At 35.4% G+C, this 21,684-nt stretch overlaps 1 protein-coding gene across 3 annotated transcripts; it reads left to right on the top strand.

Annotated features, from left to right (window-relative positions):
* The first annotated feature begins 338 nt into the window (after window positions 1-338).
* On the top strand, window positions 339-21,663 carry LOC100366307 (uncharacterized). Of its 3 annotated transcripts, XM_085490671.1 has the most exons (8): window positions 339-408; window positions 3,501-4,047; window positions 4,307-4,484; window positions 11,152-11,333; window positions 12,341-12,604; window positions 16,395-16,553; window positions 18,484-18,568; window positions 20,959-21,105. In XM_085490671.1, the coding sequence occupies exons 2-8, from the start codon at window positions 3,501-3,503 to the stop codon at window positions 20,969-20,971; spliced, it is 1,428 nt and encodes a 475-aa protein (XP_085346797.1). In that variant the 5' UTR covers window positions 339-408; the 3' UTR covers window positions 20,972-21,105. The 3 variants fall into 3 exon arrangements, with proteins under 3 accessions (XP_085346797.1, XP_006817421.1, XP_085346790.1); XM_006817358.3 differs by lacking the exon at window positions 18,484-18,568 and having other exon boundaries at window positions 20,962-21,663; XM_085490664.1 differs by lacking the exon at window positions 18,484-18,568 and having other exon boundaries at window positions 20,959-21,663.
* Window positions 21,664-21,684: the final 21 nt, after the last annotated feature.

Genomic DNA, 21,684 nt, shown 5'->3' with positions numbered 1-21,684 from the left:
AATATTAAAAACATTATTTTATTATTCTTGTTTTCACCGAGTCGTGAAGATACATAGACGGGAATAATAGCGTACATAAATATGAAGAAAACAAATCCCTACAAAATCATGCATAACGATGGTGATTGGCTAGCCTGATCACCTATTGTCTATAATTGTGAAATATCCGCCAAGTAATGTAAGCCTTACGTAAATTGAAATATGGATAAATAAGCAAACAAATAATAATAGGTAAGTTAATGTTGTCTACGGAGTTAAAGTGATATCGAAACGTATTTATGAAGAAAGTAATGGTTTTACACGTTTGATAACGATATTTATTTTCTTGTTAAATATTCATCCGCACAGTGACATGGTTGGCGAACACGACGCTGGGATGGCGGACACACCATAATACTTCTCTTCAAGGTAGACCATAATAATTTCTATTTCCCGCGAAGTTTTGGATTTGTTTCAGCTGGTTTGTGTGGTATTAGCCTGTGTATGTATGTGTGACACATACAAGGGGAAATCTAAAACCGCTAAACATAAATCAATAGACTCCCTGATTGTACGGTGGTATTTATTGGTCGTCGCCGCCACATTTTAATTTGGCTCACATATATCCTTTTAAATATAATACTATATCTTAAGCCGAAAATATAATAATATAAAATTAGAATGCTTCATATTTTTAGTGTTTTTATCATCAAATATATTTCCGTAACTACTACTTCCGTGATATTAAATACTAATAGTCTTTGTTTTCCTATTGTATGTTCATGGTGAATGTTTTGACCACGGTTTTGACATTGATCAGTTCATGTGAAATTGAATTTACTATAAATTGACGTAATTGACAAGAACTACATCTGTGTGGAATGTTTGCACAATATCGTACAACTTTGAATGTAAACAAATTTTAATTAGGGGTATATATTTTCACTGTAAATATATACTGATTTAAAATTATGCACTGGATAAACATGTTTTGGTGTGGTTAGGGTAGCCTGACGAGGTTGGCGTTAGTTACTGTGCCCTCGCATAAACCACACCTGACACAATGCTGTAGTTTTCTGCTATCACCGACAAGATCTTGTCAACACCAATCAGATAATAATAATAATAATAATAACTTTATTGCATCCTTAGAAATACAATGTTTCTATCAGTTGATAGCAATAAAGGTTAGTTGTGATAACTACTACTACAAAAAGAAAATTAGTTGTTAATAGGATAAAGCAAGGGTTGCATATCAAATGGCATTTTCATTCCTTGATTGAAATTGCCAATCTTTTTTATTATTACATCATCTTTTGAAGTCATCAAGAACTTAAATTTCTGGAGATCATCCTGCGTTTCTTCTGGTAATGTAATGTCTTGAATGATTTGTTGGCGTATTACTTTATATTGTGGACATATCATGATAAAGTGCTGTTCATCTTCTATTTTATTCTGTGTACATTGTTTGCAAATTCTATTTTCAGGCGGTATTTTTGGTTGCATATGCCTCCCTTTTTGTATTGCTAAATTGTGATTACTAGTTCGAAATTTTGTCATTGAAATTCTTTGCTTCAAATTCAACACATCCAAGTACTTTTCAAAATTATAAGATAGCAGAAGCTGTTGATTATGACAGCCATTATACAAATGTTCACCCCAACAGAGGTGGACATGTACAGTTTTAGTGAACCAAAGAGCTCATTGAGGCTCAGAGGGCCACTAAAGCTGTATGTCCATTGCTGTATACTGAATATCTCTTAAAACAGAAATTGTGGCACTCGTTATTATGCATGGCAATCTACAGGCACCTTTGTAGAGCTGAATGCAATTATATGCATGTATGAACACAAATATACGAATATACAAGTTCTCATCACACATTTGGGATTACACATCCTTTGGCTTTAGTTATATTTAGCCCTGTTTTAATTTCTGATCACCATGAATGCCATCGAAAACCCTATATACAAGCTGGAGTCGAAATTAAAAATTTAGCTGAAGTTCGAACAGAAACATTGTATCCAGTCCTTATGTCTTGCAGGGAAGACACTTTGGTTATTTTATCAACTTGGTATGGAATGTCTCATTTACTGATGGCACCAAGAGTTATTTTTTGGTGGCTCGTTTAAGCCACGTCTGATTTGCGCAGAGTCTATGAGCAAAATAACTTTATTTCTGCCATCATAATTAATTGTAATCAGATTCAAACTTGATTTCTTGATTGCATGCCAAGTGCTGTGATGCTTGGTTGGCAGAGCTACTATGGCTACTCAATAGCAAAACCTAATGAATTGTATTTAAAATTACTGAAAATAAGTGGGACCAATCATGACACAGTAACTAATTGGAATCAACTAAACTGGCATACAAATCAAGAAGAGTGTTCTGAATCTATGTTGCTCTGTCATTATTGAATGTAGTAAATGGAAATTTCTTTGAAAATGTGAATGAAAAAGATAGAAGTTCAGGTTCAGTTGAAATCGTAGCTGGTACTATGTGTTGCAATGTGCGATAGTAAGGCCCACTGATATAAGGTGACATGTTTTGACAAAATTTGTGTATTAAAAATCGCCTGACAATAATGTTTTGTTTAAAAAGTTGCAGAACAAACAAAAAGAATACAAATTTAGATCGTTTTTTAACACAACATATAGAGTGCATTTAAAATTTGTTTTAATTGAATTTAAGTGCATGAATTAGTAAGTCTGTGAATTCATAGTTTTTATACGGTTCCATGTATAGATCAAACTACTGTATGAGAAAACCTTTGTTGACACTGGCAGTGGGCGTGAAAATAGTTGATTGTACAAACATTGTTGAGAAAAGGTGCTGAAACTAAACCCTGGGCGATGTTTTGGTTCTGGTGATCTCCCAAAATATGTCCCAGGGTGATCAGATAATACAGTATAAGTAGTATGTGAAAGGAAAAAGATCTATAAACTAAGATAATTGAAGCAAGTCATGGTGGCAGGCCAGTTGAGTGTTATTACTTGTTAGGCACATTATGAATATATAAATAAACAATGTGCATTTACAATGACTAAGATGAATTTCTGACATTGTGAACAACATACAGAATTTGTTTTACTCACAGAAAGTCCAGTATTTCATTGTCAGAACATCCTACCCCAGTCACTCTACTAGGAGTGACTGTGATCCTACCCACTTATGGTCAGGGACAGTTCTGTCTACAATGAATACTAAGTGACTTTGTTTGCATTTACATTTACAAGTATCTACTGGGTTCGACAATATTTCTGAGTTGATGTTTGCACATTGAAAAAAAAAACAGATTAGAAAGTTGGTTTGCCAACTAAAATTAGTTTTAGTTGAAATAACAGTACCCTAACCTGCCCTGAACTTATAATTGTGTGTGGTCATGAATTCTCTGGTCACATTGTCATAACTACATGTACTTTGATGAAATATCTTGAATTCATAATCCATAATTATAATTGTTTCAACTATCATATTTGACTGAAATAAGTAAATATTTTGTTATTGATAATATTTTACAGATGTCCTGTATGAATGGTTGTCCCACTGACAATGAAAACAGTCATCTTGAATCACTTAACTCATTACAGTCTTCTGAAAACATCAAACATTTCCGGTTTGTAAGCGAAAGCAGACTTACTTCAGATCAACCTGATGATGGAGTTGATCATTTAGGAGCAATTGGGAAAGTCATCAGTGATGGAAAGGAAGATAATTCTCTTGGTACTAAACAGGATGCTGTTGATGATGATGAAAAAATGTCTACAATCGATGAAAATACATTGATGCAAGCTATTGAACCACATGCTGGACTGTTACGTCTCTTGAGCTTACCAAATCCAGTGTCCCAGTCTCCTACTGCCAACAACACTGTACTTGTATTGAGCAATGTTGACAAGGGTGGTATTGAAGCTAATGTTATATTTGATACACAAAGGTTGAGATTACAGAATTTGGCCCAAGCCAGTCTTATTTCAGCCACACAAGAGAGTATAGCTAAGGCATATGGTGATGAGGAACCAGTTTCACCTGTAGGTAACTCGTATACTGTGCAGAAAACAGAAAGTGGTGAGTAAGCCTTACAAACAATTATAATTTTGGCACTTGTATCTGGGAAAAAAATTGTTTTCATCACTCCAATTAAAGATAGATATAGAGATACCAGAATGATAATGGAGACATCAACAGCAAAGTTTTTGGTCACTTGCAATGATGTTTTTTTAACAATACAACAACATTGCCAGCAAACTTGCTGACAACGTATATCTGCTTTTCTGACATCTACCATGACAAATGATTCTCTTATTCAATTTTTGTTATATTTCAGGTGAAAGAATTTATGTGTGTCACTATGAAGGATGTGGTAGATCATTTAAAGCATCAAGCCACTTGAAATACCACAGGGAAACTCATGCTGGACAAAAAGTATTGAAGTGTTCATTTGACGGATGTGATAAAAGATTTTCCTGGCCAGCACATCGTAAATACCACATGAAAACACACCTGTAAGCTTCAATATTATATATAAAAATTGGGAGTCTTTGCAGTTAGTTTGTCTGTGTGTGTGTGGGGGGGGGGGGGTGTTTGTATGTATGTATATGTGTATCCTTCTGCTCCACTGATATCTCAAGTACCATACATCAGTTTTTGATGAAACTTGGTGCATACTGGTAGATGCTCTGGCCCAATGCACAGATTTGATAAGGTTTTTGTAAAATTACATGCACATTAATTACCTAATTTGCATGATAATAAGCCAATTTTTAGCTGTTCCATGACTGTTCCGTTGATATCTAAAGAACCACTCATTGGATTTTGATGAAACTTGGTATATAGATGCTCTGAACCTAGGTGCAGATTTGTTCAGTTTTTGGTAAAAATCCGTGCATATTAATTACCTAATTTGCATGATAATTAGCTAATATTTAGCTGTTCTATGACTGTTCCACTCATATCTAAACAACCACTCATTGGATTTTGATGAAACTTGGTACATAGATGCTCTGAACTAATGCTAGGTTTTGATTAGTTTTTGGTAAAAATTACTTAATTACCTAATTTGCATAATGATTAGTCAATTTTTGGTTTTTCCACTGATATCCCAAGTACTAATCATCACATTTCAATGAAACTTGGTACATATATGCCATAGGACACTGCACAGACCTGATAGTTTTTAGGGTAATATCAGTGCATATTAATTACCTAATTAATTAATTTTCAGCTTTCACACTGATTTCTCAAGTACTAATCATCACATTTCAATGAAACTTTGTACATGGATGCTGTAGACAGACCTGGATAATTGTTGGTTAAAATCTGTACATATTAATTACTAATTTGCATAATTAACCACTTTTAAGCTGTCAGACTGATATCTAAAGTACTAATTATTCCATTTCAATGAAACTTAGTACAAAGATGCTCTAGGACAAAGTACAAACCTAATTAGTTTGGGGTTAAAATCTGTTTATATTAATTCCCTAATTAGCATAATAATTCATAAGTTTTTTTGGTTCCAATCACATTTCAATAAAACTTGGTACATAGATGGTATGTTACATTGTGCAGACCTCATTAGTTTTACACTCAAATCTGTTCATATTAATTTTCTTTATTAGTTTTCAGCTTTTCCATCACTATCTCAATCAAGTACAAGTAATTTTGAATTATATTTAATACTCTCAGCACATGGGAGTTCTTTCTAAGCTTTCTTTGATTACTGGTTTTGTTAAAAGTGCAAAGGTTACACAGGTGCATGTAGATTTGTTTCATTCACTGTTAACTAACTGGTGGCGTTTTCTCAGTCATTCATGCGCCACTTTATTTCAAACTGGATATGAACATCACATGCAGGTTTGTTCCTTTCTAATAAACATTAGAAAGAGGAAAGCAAAAACAAATTGACTGCAACATCTAGTTTTGAAAGAAAGAAAAAATTAGTTGTGTTCCACTGTCTGCCCAGTGGTTCTAGATGTCAGTACTCACTTAACTGTGTTTCTTTGAATAATTGGTCTATAGGCAGCTTCTACATTTAAGGTAGAGATGCAGTTTATTTGTGAATTTCAATCAAAAATAGTTTTTTTCGTTTTTTATATAGATTTTTATCTAAAGAACATTCTGTGAAAATTTGACCAATGAATTCTTATTGGAACACCGTTAAAATTGCTGTTTATTTTCTATTTAAAAATAAAAAAACACTCGCATGTGGCAATGTTTATGTCCAATTGCCTAATTTGCATGAGTAACCAAATAACAGGACCTTTGATTGACAATATGCAAATCGAGATTGTACGGGTCATAGTTCATTCAATTCACGCATCATTCAGGAATGATTGAAATGTCCGAAAATGACGCCAAAATACACCTTAAAAGTCCTTTTTTTTTTCTAAATCCCATCCCGAATTTACGGCAGAATCTGGTCCCTCAAATAAGGGACACGTGAGCTTTGATTCTAACCGGATATATTGCACTGGGTCGGGGAGATACAAACTTTCGTGTATCTTTTGTCTAATGGGTACCTGTACTTCGATCATTCACAAGTTTTGCTAGGTAGTGCGAGACAGCTTTGTTTGCAACCGGACGAACTCCGTTTAATTCAATGAAGCAAACAACTGACAATGCTAAAATAAATTGCAGAGTACCTCTAAAATTAATTGAAAACAAGCAAATAATTTCAATGAAAAATAAATCACAGAGAGAGGTAACTTGATACATTAACAACTCTTTTGACGCGCTGACCGCTTCTTCGCGTCTGATGTTTTGTTTTCCTTGTCATAATACTTACTGATTGATGATTTTGTTTTGATTTTTGAGTTTTTTAGCCTGCAACTCGGCCACGACCTTTGCTTTTTCCGTGAAAAATGGGGAAGTTTACGTCAATTTGACGGAGATTCCATTTTTAGCTCCGCTGTCGACTTTGTCGAGCGGAGCTTATCATATGAGTGATTGTCCGTCGTCGTCGTCGTCCGTCGTCGTCGTCCGTGTCAATGTTTTACTTTTTCGACTTCTTCTTGAAAACTACAAGCCTAAATGCTTTGATACTTGGTGTATATGTACCTTGGGTAGACCTCTCTTAGGTTTGTTCATTTCATGTTGATATCTTTAATTCTCTAATTTTGGTGAATATTTTTGTCATTTTTGGTAAAAACTATATTTTCGACTTCTTGTTAAAAACCGCAAGTGCAATTGCTTTGATATTACATCTATAGGTACTACATGTGGACCTCTCTCAGATTTGTTAATTTTGTAATGATATCTTTAATTCTTTAATTTTGGTGAATATTTTTGTCATTTTTGGTAAAAACTGATATTTTCGACTTCTTGTTAAAAACCGCAAGTCCAATTGCTTTGATACTACATATATAGGTACTACATGTGGACCTCTCTCAGATTTGTTCATTTCGTGATGATATCTTCAATTCTCTAATTTTGGTGAATATTTTTGTCATTTTTGGTAAAAACTGATATTTTCGACTTCTTGTTAAAAACCGCAAGTGCAATTGCTTTGATATTACATATATAGGTACTACATGTGGACCTCTCTCAGATTTGTTCATTTTGTAATGATATCTTTAATTCTCTAATTTTGGTGAATATTTTTGTCATTTTTGGTAAAAACTGATATTTTCGACTTCTTGTTAAAAACCGCAAGTGCAATTTCTTTGATACTACATATATAGGTACTACATGTGGACCTCTCTCAGATTTGTTCATTTTGTAATGATATCTTTAATTCTCTAATTTTGGTGAATATTTTTGTCATTTTTGGTAAAAACTGATATTTTCGACTTCTTGTTAAAAACCGCAAGTGCAAATGCTTTGATATTACATATATAGGTACTACATGTGGACCTCTCTCAGATTTGTTCATTTTGTAATGATATCTTTAATTCTCTAATTTTGGTGAATATTTTTGTCATTTTTTGGTGAAAAGTGATATTTTCGACTTCTTGTTAAAAACCACAAGTCCAATTGCTTTGATACTACATATATAGGTACTACATGTGGACCTCTCTCAGATTTGTTTATTTCGTGATGATATCTTCAATTCTCTAATTTTGGTGAATATTTTTGTCATTTTTGGTAAAAAGTGATATTTTTGACTTCTTGTTAAAACCGCAAGTCCGATTGCTTTGATATTACATATATAGGTACTACATGTGGACCTCTCTCAGATTTGTTTATTTCGTGATGATATCTTCATTTCTCTAATTTTGGTGAATATTTTTGTCATTTTTGGTAAAAAGTGATATTTTTGACTTCTTGTTAAAACCGCAAGTCCGATTGCTTTGATATTACATATATAGGTACTACATGTGGACCTCTCTCAGATTTGTTCATTTTGTGATGACATCTTCAATTCTCTAATTTTGGTGAATATTTTTGTCATTTTTGGTAAAAAGTGATATTTTCGACTTCTTGTTGAAAACTGTAAGTCCGATTGCTTTGATATTACATATATAGGTACTACATGTGGACCTCTCTCAGATTTGTTCGTTTTGTGATTATATCTTCAATTCTCTAATTAATTTATTTTGGTGAATATTTTTGTAGTTTTTGGTAAAAAGTGATATTTTCGACTTCTTGTTAAAAACTGTAAGTCCGATTGCTTTGATACTATTCATATTGTTCATTTTCTAATGATGTCTTCACTTCTTTAATTGAAATGTGCATTGCTAACAGCGGAGCTATCTCAGCCGATAGGCTGCTTGTTTTAAAACTAACACACTGTTTAGCACTCCGATTTTTTTCATTTGCTGATTTCTATTCGGAAAAATTTGACCGCTCGAAAATGCACCTTAATTTTGCACTCTTAAAACATGTCAGATTTCCAACACTAATTATTTAATCCAACACAAATTATTTAAAACCGGTCGAAATTTTTGAACTTTTACGTTGCAGGCGACCGTCGCCGGTAGTACAACAGCATGTTTTGTACGTACATCCGTGCGCTGATTGTCTGCGACTGTCTTAGAAAATCCCTGAATAAGGCGTTACCAAAATCGTAAAAAAATAAAAAAATGCCTCCTTAAAAAACGAACAGAATTCAAATATTTCTTTTAACAAATATGTTGCAGTGGGAAAAATGGGATTGGAAACAATGAACAAAACTTCTGTGCCTCGCGTTTCGATTCTAGGATTACGCGATTATTCATTATTGTGCGTTGGAGTTGGTTCTCAATACTACATAAAAATCATCAAGGATAAATAATTTAATATCCCACTTTGTACTCTTCACGGTAAACCATAGGCTCTGAAATACTCGTAGATTTTTTATTGAAAATACATCGAAGAGAAGCCATGATGTTTTGATCGTGATAAAAGGTCACCTTCCTAGGACCGCCCCCTGTTTAATAATTCATGAGATGACGTCATATTTACTGGGCATTGCCACGTGTTTTTACCGACCCCATCAAAACACTGGTATGAATGACGTGTTTCTGATTTATATATTCAAGAGCAGTTGTTCTGGTCCAACGATTTTACATAAAATGTCTATGTCTATACGTCAACTTTCAATTTCAATAGTCTAGAAAGTATGACAAAGTATGACAAAGCAGTAAATCCCGGTTTAACGCGCAAATATGCAAATTAGCCTTTTTCTCGTCTTCTATTTTTGGTGAATTCTTGGGTTTTAAATTAAAATAGCTGATAGACGCTTTGGCCATTTGCCTCGAAATTTTCACACATTATTGACAAGGTGTTCCCCCTTCAAAATGCGTCCGGACAGTTTATTACGGCGAGTGGAACAAAAATAACAAGTCCGCAATTAACATGGATATATAAATTATGCAAAAATAGAAAAGAGTGAACTTTGAGGTCATGCTGTGCGACTTTGAAAGCCGTTAGAGAGATGAGTGGACGCATTTGAATTAGTAGTATACCAAGGTATCCAGTGATGTAATTTTACCCACAAACGGACTTGAAGTTTTTAAGCTAATTTTTTTTAAACCACTTTTGTCCAAAAAAGCATATTTTTGACCCAAAATCAAAAACGCATTCTGGATATTTAAAATAAAGACAAGTTTTACAAAGTTTGTATAATAAGCTTTCAGAAAATATATAACATGTTGGATATATAATACCATCTTCATTGTCTAATTACTCAATTAAAAAGCAAGTCGAATAAACTGCATCTCTACCTTAAATGTTACTAAGTACCTTTAAGGTAGCGGGACTATTATTTTAGCGTACCTTTGCAATTGATTTTAGCATTGTCAGTTGTTTGCTTTATTGAATTAAACCAGGGAGCTGTAATGAGACCCAGTGCAATATATCCGGTTAGAATCAAAGCGCACGTGTCCCTTATTTGAGGGACCAGATTCTGCCGTAAATTCGGGATGGGATTTAGAAAAAAAATAAAATGGGACTTTTAAGGTGTATTTTGGCGTCTTTTCAATCATTCCTAATGCCTAAAATAGAGTCTAAGCTTTACCGTAGTAATTGACGCCTATTCAAGAGTATGATGTTTATTGTGACTAGCGTGAATGGGTAAGCTTCGTTTCGATTATGAGCAGTTATCACTGTAAACAATGTTAAATTATTCTTCACATGCTCAGTTTATTTTTTGAGAACAATTATTTGAAAATAAAATCTCTCAGTCAATCAGAAACTCGGATTCATGCCTTCAGGGAAAGTCATGTTTGGACGCTCACATCGATTTGTTTTTCGTTCGGTGGGCTGATGCCTTCAGTGTAGCTTTTGCATCTTCCGACATAGAAATCATCTGAATCTTCTTTCTACCTCTCTTTCTTTTCACACCACGCATAATGTAATGATAAAAATTAAGAAAAAACGCTGAGGAAATATAATGTTTGGTTTGCTAGCGAGCGAGAACTGATTTGAGAATAATTGCACATGCGCGTGAATTGAATGAACTATGACCCGTACAATCTCGATTTGCATATTGTCAATCAAAGGTCCTGTTATTTGGTTACTCATGCAAATTAGGCAATTGGACATAAACATTGCCACGTGTGAGTGTTTTTTTATTTTTAACCAGAAAATAAACAGCAATTTTAACGGTGTTCCAATAAGAATTCATTGGTCAAATTTTCACAGAATGTTCTTTAGATAAAAATCTATATAAAAAACGAAAAAAACTATTTTTGATTGAAATTCACAAATAAAGTGCATCTCTACCTTAACTTGTATTAATTTTGTTTGCAGAGGAGATCGACCTCATAGATGTGAACTAAGTGGCTGCAATAAATCTTTCTATGTCTATCAAAGACTGAAAGTTCACATGAGAACACATACTGGTGAGAAACCATATCACTGTTCGCAGGAGGGATGTGGTAAAGGTTTCTCTACAGCAGGGAATTTAAAGAATCACATTCGAACTCATACAGGTGATTACTATTAATGATACTTATATGGAACTTATATAATGACTTATTATGAGTAAACTAATTTTTCAGCAAAGATTTTTGTCACTGCAATAACTGCATCAACTGACATCAAAGAAGAGTTTTGTAGTGTCCTTGAGTGCAATATTTGTATTGTTTTTATGCTATATTACCTAATTCTAATTTTCGCATCACTTTTGGAATATTTCAATCTTTCCTATTAGATTAAAAGTTTTTCATAGTCAATGACATCTATTTAATAACACAATTTTAGCTGTTATCAACATGAAACGTGTTACATGTTAATACTTTAATGCATTAATACTCTGTTTATATTTTTTCAAAATTACTAATTAAGATGAATTTGTTTTGAATGCGTGACACAATTCTTCAAAACAAGAAATGTTTTTTGTCAAATGGACACCTAAATATTATTGTTTTCAATGACAGATATCTTATTTGTCTGATTCAAAAACTCACCATGGGCAATGTCTCGGCAGGTGGGTGATTTTTTTTTTGTGCAAAAAATGTATTCAGGAGTCATCCTAATTTAGTATTCTAATTTTTAAAACATTTCAATCATACCTGGCATCTAAATTAGAGTTAGATTTCAGTAACAAATGCCTATTAAATTTTATTTAAAATTGTGACTAGCGTAAACCGGGTAAACTTGGTTTTACAATGAGTTGTTATCACCTTGAAAAATGTTAAATACAAGCGACTTGGCCTATTAGGTTGAATAACAGTTTTGGGTCATTTGTCATAACAAATTTTTTGGACTGTAAAAATTTCAGCTGTTTAAGACGCATATTTTAGATCAATTGGAGGCCTTTTTTTGTCACCTGACGCCTGACTTAGAATTGTGATGGCAGTATATAATGGATTAAAATAGCCATTATAAAATTGTGGCAAAAGATGACCTTGGGCGATGTTTCTATTAAAGCCAGCACTTGCCCAAAAATATGACCTATAAGCAAAAGAGTATAATAGACTAATCTTTCTTTTACCAGGAGAAAGACCTTTTTTGTGCAATGTCCAGGGATGTGGCAGAAGATTTGCTGAACATTCAAGTCTTAGGAAACACAAAATAACTCATTCTGGTTGTAAACCTTACTCCTGTGATATCTGTGGCAAACAATTCTCTCAAAGTGGCAGCAGAAATGCACACAGAAGGAGACATTTAACAACAAATACAGTGGATACTCCGCATAATGAATTAAACCCGGATATGATGGAGCTTCGACAAGGAGACGAAGATGTACTACAACTACAAGGTAAATTACTTGATATGTAGCAACATTGTTTGGCTTGCACCTAATGAAGTGAAAGGAAATTCACAGAACATAAACTTCCTTTTTGAGGCCACGGCTTAATCAAGAATGGGAATCTCCACCCTCCCCCTTGAAAAACAGTCTTGGGTCGGCTTCAGTTGAAGATGTTTCATCAATTTGAATATGAATATGCAAATTTGGGGTTAATGGTATGTTAATGAGATGCTCACATAAGTTTGAAACATTGTTTCAAGTTTAGCAACAAAACAATCACAGTCAAAAATGCCAGAATAAACATTCAAAAGGCATACAAATGTCAGTGTCACCTAATATTCAATAAATACACACAACACACATATGGTAAGTTGGTACGGTATAGCTCTTTTTGGAATAGGTGGTGGCCTTGAAAAGGGATGTTTTGTTTGGTTGTGTGAAAGCCACGCAGTTAGTTGGATTGTTATAATCCATGAAAGTCTTCACTGTCATCATCGCTGTAAAAAACCTCAACAATTTCTTCACCAACTGCTAAGTTGTTCATTTCCAGGTCTTCGCAAAGCAGGTTATCCTCATCTCCATTTAGAGAAAACTTTGTTCCATGACGAAACGACCCACTCAAGCATCATCTTCTTAGCGAGAGCCTTGCGTTTACCTGCTGGTGTGAATAGTGCCTCCCCGGTCTTCATCCATTTGTCCCACTCTGCATGCATGTAGTCCTTCAGTGGTTTATTAACACCAACATCTAACGGCTGGAGAAATGAAGTTAACCCACTGGAAATGACAGCAATGTCTATGTTGTGGGAATACATGTATAACTTTTTGCTGTGAGGTGCAAGAGTCCCATATCATCAGTCGCTGTGAGTCGTCACCAAGTTTGGGAAAAGTGTCTCAACCCAACTCAGACAGACTGAAATTAAAAATAATGTGTTGAATAAAGTATCGCAAAATACCAGTTATGTGATATAGTGTGGAATAAAATTTATTGATTCAATTCAATGATTATGAAATGATTTTGACTGCAAGAATTTGACTTGTTTATGTTTTCGCACGACCATCCTGAAATAAAAACCATGATGAGCCAAGTTATTGTTTACAGGGAAATCATGTGACCTCGCATTGAAAGCATGTACCCACGTAAACAAATTCTTACAGGACTCATTTATATATTTTCTTGTACTTCTACTTTTATTTCTCTTCGCATGAGGTCGTCTAGTCGTTGTTTCCCTATAAATATGATTAACAAACAGACCTTCTGATTGTCAGCGGTGATCATCAAAACGACAGTGAAGCCCCTTTTTTCGGAATTTGTGGTTTTAATGTTGACTGTTTTGACACCCTGATGTTCCAGAGTTGGATTGCCGGTCATATCAAACCGCAATGGTGTCTCGTCCATGTTAAATATGTCACTTTGAGGGTAGCCATGCTGACGACGTAGCCGTATAATGTATCACTGGAACTTCAGAATCTTGTCCTCGTAGTAAGCTGGTAATTTTTGTCCAATTGATGTATGGGAGCATGTTGATAATGAATGACACCTCTTAAATGCATGAAGCCAACCATCAGTTGCTTTAAATGTGGTGTTGTTACTCATCCTTTAGTTTTTTTTCTGTGTCCGTCAAACCACTGTCTTTCGCTATCTTTCACTCTGCTGCGAGCTCCAGGCAATCGTTTGGCTTGACGATTGTTGCTGTATTTATTGATATTTCGCTTGAATCCTTTGATGAACTTGCTTTTCACTAATATCAAAGTGTTCAGCTGCTTTACAAACAACTTTCAGTTTGAAAGCTGAATCATAGGAAGCACGGCGAATATGGCTAATTGGGTGAGGCAAGGCTTCAATTAAAATACAATGTAGTGCTAAGTTGCATATGCAAAAGGAGAATTTGAGCAGTATCAGAACTGAACCCAAAATTATAAATCTTCAAAACTTTGCCTTGATGCATCTTTCTTGTATTTTTTCCCCCAATCACAAACAAATAGTTTTTCAATCGATTGCCACTGAGATTTTGTTTTACTTAAGCCCCTTTCACAATTGGTGCCAAACAGACTACAACGGCTTGCGACTCAAAATTGTTCCCGTTGTACGACTCGTTGTAGCCGTTGTACCACTTATTGTCGGTCGGGAAAAAAAAACGCTGCTCCGATATTTTGAGCGACTGACGCGATGAAAAATAATTGCACGACAGGCAGTACGAGTGTTGTGCGACTTTGCATGCACTTGTAAGACCCCGAACGAGTGTTGCACGAGTATTTTCATGTCGTACGATGATGCGTCCTGTCGTACGAGTCCGTTGTACCACCCTAAGACTATTGGAAGATCTGTCTTGCCCCCTTTGCAACGTTGTACGATTTTTTTCACCCCCAATATAAGCTCGAGAACTTCTGAGCTTTCATCCCAAATGTCTGGACCATCCATACTGTAAACATGGCTGCTGCTCACCCTCATCACCAGCTATGACAGAAGTAGTAGCTTTCTCCTCGGCCACGGGTATAGGCTGGGGCCCTTCCTCCTCATCAGGCTGATTTTTCCTCTTTTTCCTTGACTTCTTTGGGGCCATGCCGATGCTTGTATTTTGGTTGTGTCTTGTTCACTGTGGCAGCGTCTTGTCAGGCATCAGCGGTTGTAATGAAGAAGTCGCATCGCGTGTCGTATTTATAGGCCAACACCTCGCGCGACAGGTGGTGCGGTGTGTCGCACAATGGGTCGTAGCCTTGTACGATCGGTTGTAGTAGTAGAAGTTATCAAAAAATTCTGTTGTATTGTATTTTGCCACTCACTAGTATTTTTCGCCATTTCCAGCGTTTTATGCACAGATACAAAATATATCATAATCATAATGTCAGCATAGGGTTATTTTATTTTGACAAATCATGTTTTGTCTGGTTTCTTTGGCATATCAACTGGTATTCTCTCTACAGCAAAATATTAAGCAATTGTATTGGGGTCCATGCATGTGTATTGCATAATTAGAGATTCTTTGAGAATGTCTATCACTGACTTGAAACCAAGCTTTGCCTAGAATGCTAATATTAACCATGAATTATCAGTTATCAGAATCATCATGTTGCTGTGGTTCTGATTTTTTTTAAGGCAACAGACGCAATCTACAGGTGATCAACAGCTTGTCTGAATGAATTGACAAGCAATGATTGACATTTACCAATGACCTGTATTGAGTTATTGATTGTCTTGATGTGTATTTTAAATCATGAAATTTCAACTTACTAAGAAAGGTGGTATTGTTTTAATATATTTCTGGAAAAATCAGCTCCCTGGATGCATACATGTAACCAAACAAATATTTCAAATCTTTCAAGTGTTATTTCCATATAGTCACAAATAGAAAACTTGAAAAAAAAAATTACAGCAATAAGTTCATGCTTTTTGCTGGAATTTTCTAGTTACTGGTAGTCCCTATTCATACAAAGTTCGAAAACAGGGAGTTATAATGTGGTCTCTGACCATTCATTCGCAGTCATAACTGTATTTCAGAACCCTCTAGACCGTTCATTCTTTGCATGTGCCTTGTACTTTTTGTTGGACTTTTGTACAACTGTGTCATTAACATTAGGACTATTATTTTGATTACAGCCTAGTATTCTGAGAAAAAGTAACCACCTTGTTTCAGCTGCAGAAAATGAACCAAAATTTGTTGAAATGCATTGAATATAAAGCCTTCTCAAAGGAGTATGGAAGCAATCCATTTTTGATACATTTGTTGTCTTGTGCATGTTACATGCGTGATGTGTTGTACATAAAATACAAAAGTGACAGGAATGATGCATTTTTTTTCAGATGTGGAGTTTCATCATACTTCTGGCTCACCTGGTCACAGCATTGAATCAGAGTCCGTTGTTCTTAGCCAGCCTGTTAGTGATCATGTTGTAACAGTGACAACACAACCATCAGATAATGTTCATTTAGGATTATCTCGTAATGTGCTGCAAACAGAAGGTAGATTCATTTCTTAGCATTTATGAGATAGCTTGAGTCGTTAACGAATTGCTGTCGTTTATTTTTATGTCAAGTGTATACTTGAAATAAAAATTATGAATAAATTAGGAGAGTCTGTAACCAAGGAGTTACAATTACCTTATCAATAAGTTTGTAAACTATACAAAGTCACTTCATCATAATATATTTTCATGTGAGCGCAGCGTGGCTACAAATGTCTACCTGTATGAATTCAACAATGTATAGATGACCACTTGAGAACACTGTTATAATGTATCCAAAGGTCACTCTCACATAGCATCACCTTCTGTCATGCCTTTTAAACAATCACAAAATAAGTATGTACTGTTCATGTGGTCACAGTATGTTCCTCCCAACAAACATTCCTGTTAATGTGATTATGGCAAATGACGCAGGTTTCAGATATTTTTCCTGTTGGCATATCCCCCCCCCCCCAATCTTGCACATGCCACACTGACTAAGTAACTGTGAACGTACTGCTATTCCTTTCCAATCTGTACACATTACTTCTCGTCGTAGGACGGTGAATTTTAGGTTGCTTTTGCTATCATGTTTTCCGATCAAATGTGTCTTTGTTCATCACTTAGTACATTATTGACACTTGCCCAGTTTAGAAATGTGACTCTGTTCAGCTAATGGTAAAATATAGTTCTATGCCAACAAGAGATAAACTACAGTTGTGGTACCATGACATCATTTAATCACTTCAATCATCAACCTCTTTAAAATATTTAGCTACTAGCAGACATCTCATTGCTCATGCACATAGTTACCAGTGGTTGGGTCTTGACAGAGTGCTTGCCTGTCCTTTACATCTAATGTTGTCATGAAACATACAATTTTTCAGTCTTTTCATGCAGCAATTTGCAAGTTATTCATCCTGTATCTAGCCTCTAGGTGTAACTCTATGGCCATCTTATGCAATTATTTTGCATGACCATGAGGTACATTGCCAGGTGGTGTTATGCGCAAAATGATACAAGATCTAGTGGTGAAATGGTACTAATGTAGATCTATTGCTTAAATAGCACTCAGTCTAGTGGCAAATGTTCACAATTCAAGAGGCATTGTTATGGGAGTATTAACATTGCATTACATTATAGCACATATTAGTTGCATAATTATTGCCTGAAAAAAATCTTGTATATTAAATTAATATTTACATGAATTTGTTGTATCATTTTTGTGAGTTTGAAAGTGATTAGACAGGTGACAGTGAAACTACAAGTGGAAGTTAGGAACTAAATTGGTAGTGAAATTTTGATTGAAAGTAGGGTCATGGTTATTGTATGGATGTTTTGATTTCAACCTCAATGTACAATTTGAAAAAAACACTGGCGATGCCAGTTTAGCTGGCATGCTTTGGTCCTGAAGCTTACATGGTCTATGCAGTCATATTACTGATTCATAATGCTAGTATACTGGGAACAGTATTCTTGCTCATATCAGTCAATGGAATTGTTTATGTGAGTGCACCGTCTTATGAATCTGAATATAGTGTTCAACAAAAGATTTTAGAACAGATACCGTATTCTACAGACAGGTTTAATTTTTGTTGGTACCATTCAGTATGGACAACACTCGGCAATCAGCCTGCAAGTTTTCATGAAAGTTGAGCTGACACTGAAGGCAATCATTAACACCAATATAATAACTGCTTTAAATACTTTTAATAAAATATAATCGTCAAGTGAAAACGGGACAAAATTAAACTTGTCCCTGTCTTGACTTCACATGAACTTCAGTAGGATTTTTTTTTTATAAATCTTAATGCGGTGGCCCGTTGCTCAGTAGTGCCAAGAACTAGACACCGCAAAAGGAAAATGAACAGCTGGTTGCTGACTTTTGATGGCACTGCTAGCCAATGTCAATGACTGTGATTAACGAAGTATTTCACGTCTCGTTTTAGCTTGTGTAAGCCACATCTCAAAAAACTTCTCAGCAGATTTGGTTGCAGACATGATTAATTTTGGAGTCATGACCGTGCATATTAAGTAGGTAATTTGCATGTTGTTTTGATCAAATTTACTATTGGTGCTGAACATCTGCTGGCTGATGATTCTGCCCTCTAATGTCATTGCTCCTTTACTGACTATTGGGAATTTTTATTTCCTAGATATTTTTTTATAAAACAATTGATTGCACATATCATTCACAGGTATTTAATTGACAAATACGTTTTATTTCTCCATATCTCACAACTTTTACAATATATGTCCACAATCACCTGGCAGGTGAGGATGACACTGTTCTCAACTAATCTCCCCCCCCCCCCAAAAAGGAGAGATTTCAACACTCACAACAGCTATCTTTTAGCTTTCACTATTGATACATTTTGCAATAATTTGGGGACTGTTTGTCATCGAGCTTTACTACTAGCAGCAACTACCTATCACACCCTTCGCATTGCAATTTAATGATACAATAATTATTTATTGTAACGCAACTTATATCAGGCAGTAAGTTTGCAGTACTACTGCCATACTTGATGCAGCGTTGGGGAAAATTACAAATGGTATGGGTAACCGATGTTGAATGCATAACATCGTCATTGAGCTGATGTACTTTATCATTGATCACGTTCCCTGTCATCGGCTCGCTCAGATATATATACAGAAATTCTGTGCTTGTGAAGCTTTGCAGAATTATATGTGACATTCTTGCTCGTCTTCTGAATGGATTTGTCCCTTCGTTGATAGACGACTCACAAGTCTATTTGCGCATATATTCCCTCCGAAAATTGCTTGTGCTGTTTCCTGTCATGCTATAAAAATTGATTGCCTGGCAATCACCCTGTCGGCAGCAGTAACATGTTCGGCCACTTGAGTACGGGGATGTCAGCATTGCATTTTGGGGGTACACAAGACTTCCCTGTGATGACTTTGAGATACTGTACTTCATGTCTCAATTAAAGCATGCTGTTTTGTATCCTCAACTTTGTTTTTAAGAGCAATTATTTCTCTCCTGGGAATAAACATAAGCATGTGTCAAACAATGAACTTGTATCCACTGATGATCCCTGACAGCCTACATGTGGTCTTGTTTATGATGTTTATAAAGTGGCATCAGATGACAATGTGGCAATACATTTATTATTTTGTTCGTAAAGTTGCACTCCAAGATGATACATTCAGGTTTATTGGTATTTTTAGTCCCCGTTCGGATGAAGTCCGAAAACGGGGACTTATAATTCGGTCTCCGTCCGTTCGTTCGTCCGTACGCCGTCCAGAGTCATATCTCAGAATCCCTTGGGCCGATTCCGTTCATTCTTTGCATGTGCCTAGTACTTTATGTGGGACATATGCACATGCAGTGGCTTAGTGATTCGATTCAAAATGGCCAACTGGCAGCCATCTTGTTTTTTGAAAATGTTGTATTTTGGACATGCTTTGTCAGTTTTCATTCAAACTTGGTACATAGATTATACATGTTAAGATACATGTCCATGACGATTTATTTCACAATTGGATCAAAGATGGCCGACTGGCAGCCATTTTGTTTTTTGAAAATGTTGTATTTTGGACATGCTTTGTCAGTTTTCATTCAAATTTAGTACATAGATGATCATACATGTCCCCGACCATCCGTGAGTTCCTGAGTCTGTCCGTGTGTCAGTCTGTCCAAAGTCATATTTCAGAATCCTGTGGACCGATTCCGTTCATTCTTTGCATGTGCCTAGTACCTCATGTGCGACATATGTACATGCAGTGGTTCAGTGATTTGATTCAAAATGGCTGACTGGCAGCCATCCTGTTTTTTGAAAATGTTGTATTTTGCACATGCTTTGTCAGTTGTCATTCAAACTTGGTACATAGATTATACATGTTAGGATACTGTCCATGATTGGATCAAAGATGGTCGACTGGCAGGCTTCTTGTTTGTTTTTTTATGTGGTATCTTGGACGTGCTTTGTCAGTTTTCATTCAAATTTGGCACATACATCATACATATATATCAGTGTGTTTCATAATCAGAAAGATGGCTGAATAACGGCTGTTTTTATTTTTGGCCATATTACTACACGTGGAACACGTGTTTTGATGTAAATAAACAATCTGTTGTATACGCCACTTGGAACTCAAGTTTCAAGGACACGCTCGCGACAACCCCTCCGCTTTAATATGACAAGCACAAAGAGAACTTTCAAAAATTTAACGGGGACTGTGTCATTTTCAATGACTTGTTGTGTACGATATATCCATACAGTTAAGTCCTCATCTGAAGATTGGATATATAAACTTAACTTTATAATTCCGAAACTACTTCCAGTTTCTCAAAAATCATCAAGTGTTGCATTTTATGTACAAGACAAGTATGTACATAAAATATTAACTTGTAACAATTAATTATGACGTTGTCTTATTGACTGCCTTTGTGTATTCAGTAGATATGCATAATGGATCTTTACCAAGCCACACATCAGCTGCTGTTGTGGTTTTGTCTCAGCCACAGCATACAGTGACTATGTCATCACAAGGAACCACCTTTCATGATCCTGACACACAACAAACAACAACAGAGGAGATAGTTTACGATAGCGAACTTCTTCATTCAGAGTTGGACCAGAACATGGTAGCAGACAACATGCATGTGACTCACTGTATGAGTCAAGCTGGCACATCGGTACAAGTGCAATCAAGTAAAGATATAATGAATCTGGGTGCTATAATGGAAACAGAGAGTTCTCATAATTCTGATGATGATCACAGTGACCCATTAGGTGCTCCACTACAGCTTGTGTGTGAAGAAATTGATGGATCTCATTATAAACTTCAAAATGTTCGTGATGTGGATTGATTGCTTGCAGTACTTTGAATATTCATTAGGGGTACCCCCATTTGTCGTACAGATCATATCAGTGAATGTTTTTTTGGTTTTCTATTATTTATCCCTTTGTGTTTTGATGTACCCTTAGCCAAATTACAATTCACCTACTACAGCTTTTCACTGCCGTTCAGTTACCCACTGGGTATAGTATTTACATTAAAAATTCTTGGTGTATATTGTTTTAAAAGTGTGTGCAAATATTGTTATACATCCGCAAAATGTATGCAAATGAAATCAATTAAACATTTATAAGTCCCAGTAATGTTGTCTGTTCTTCTCTATA

Source organism: Saccoglossus kowalevskii, chromosome 2, assembly GCF_978046115.1.
Source record: "Saccoglossus kowalevskii chromosome 2, keSacKowa6.1, whole genome shotgun sequence".
Taxonomy (NCBI): Eukaryota; Metazoa; Hemichordata; class Enteropneusta; family Harrimaniidae; genus Saccoglossus; species Saccoglossus kowalevskii.
This window is presented reverse-complemented; position numbering and strand designations above follow the sequence as displayed.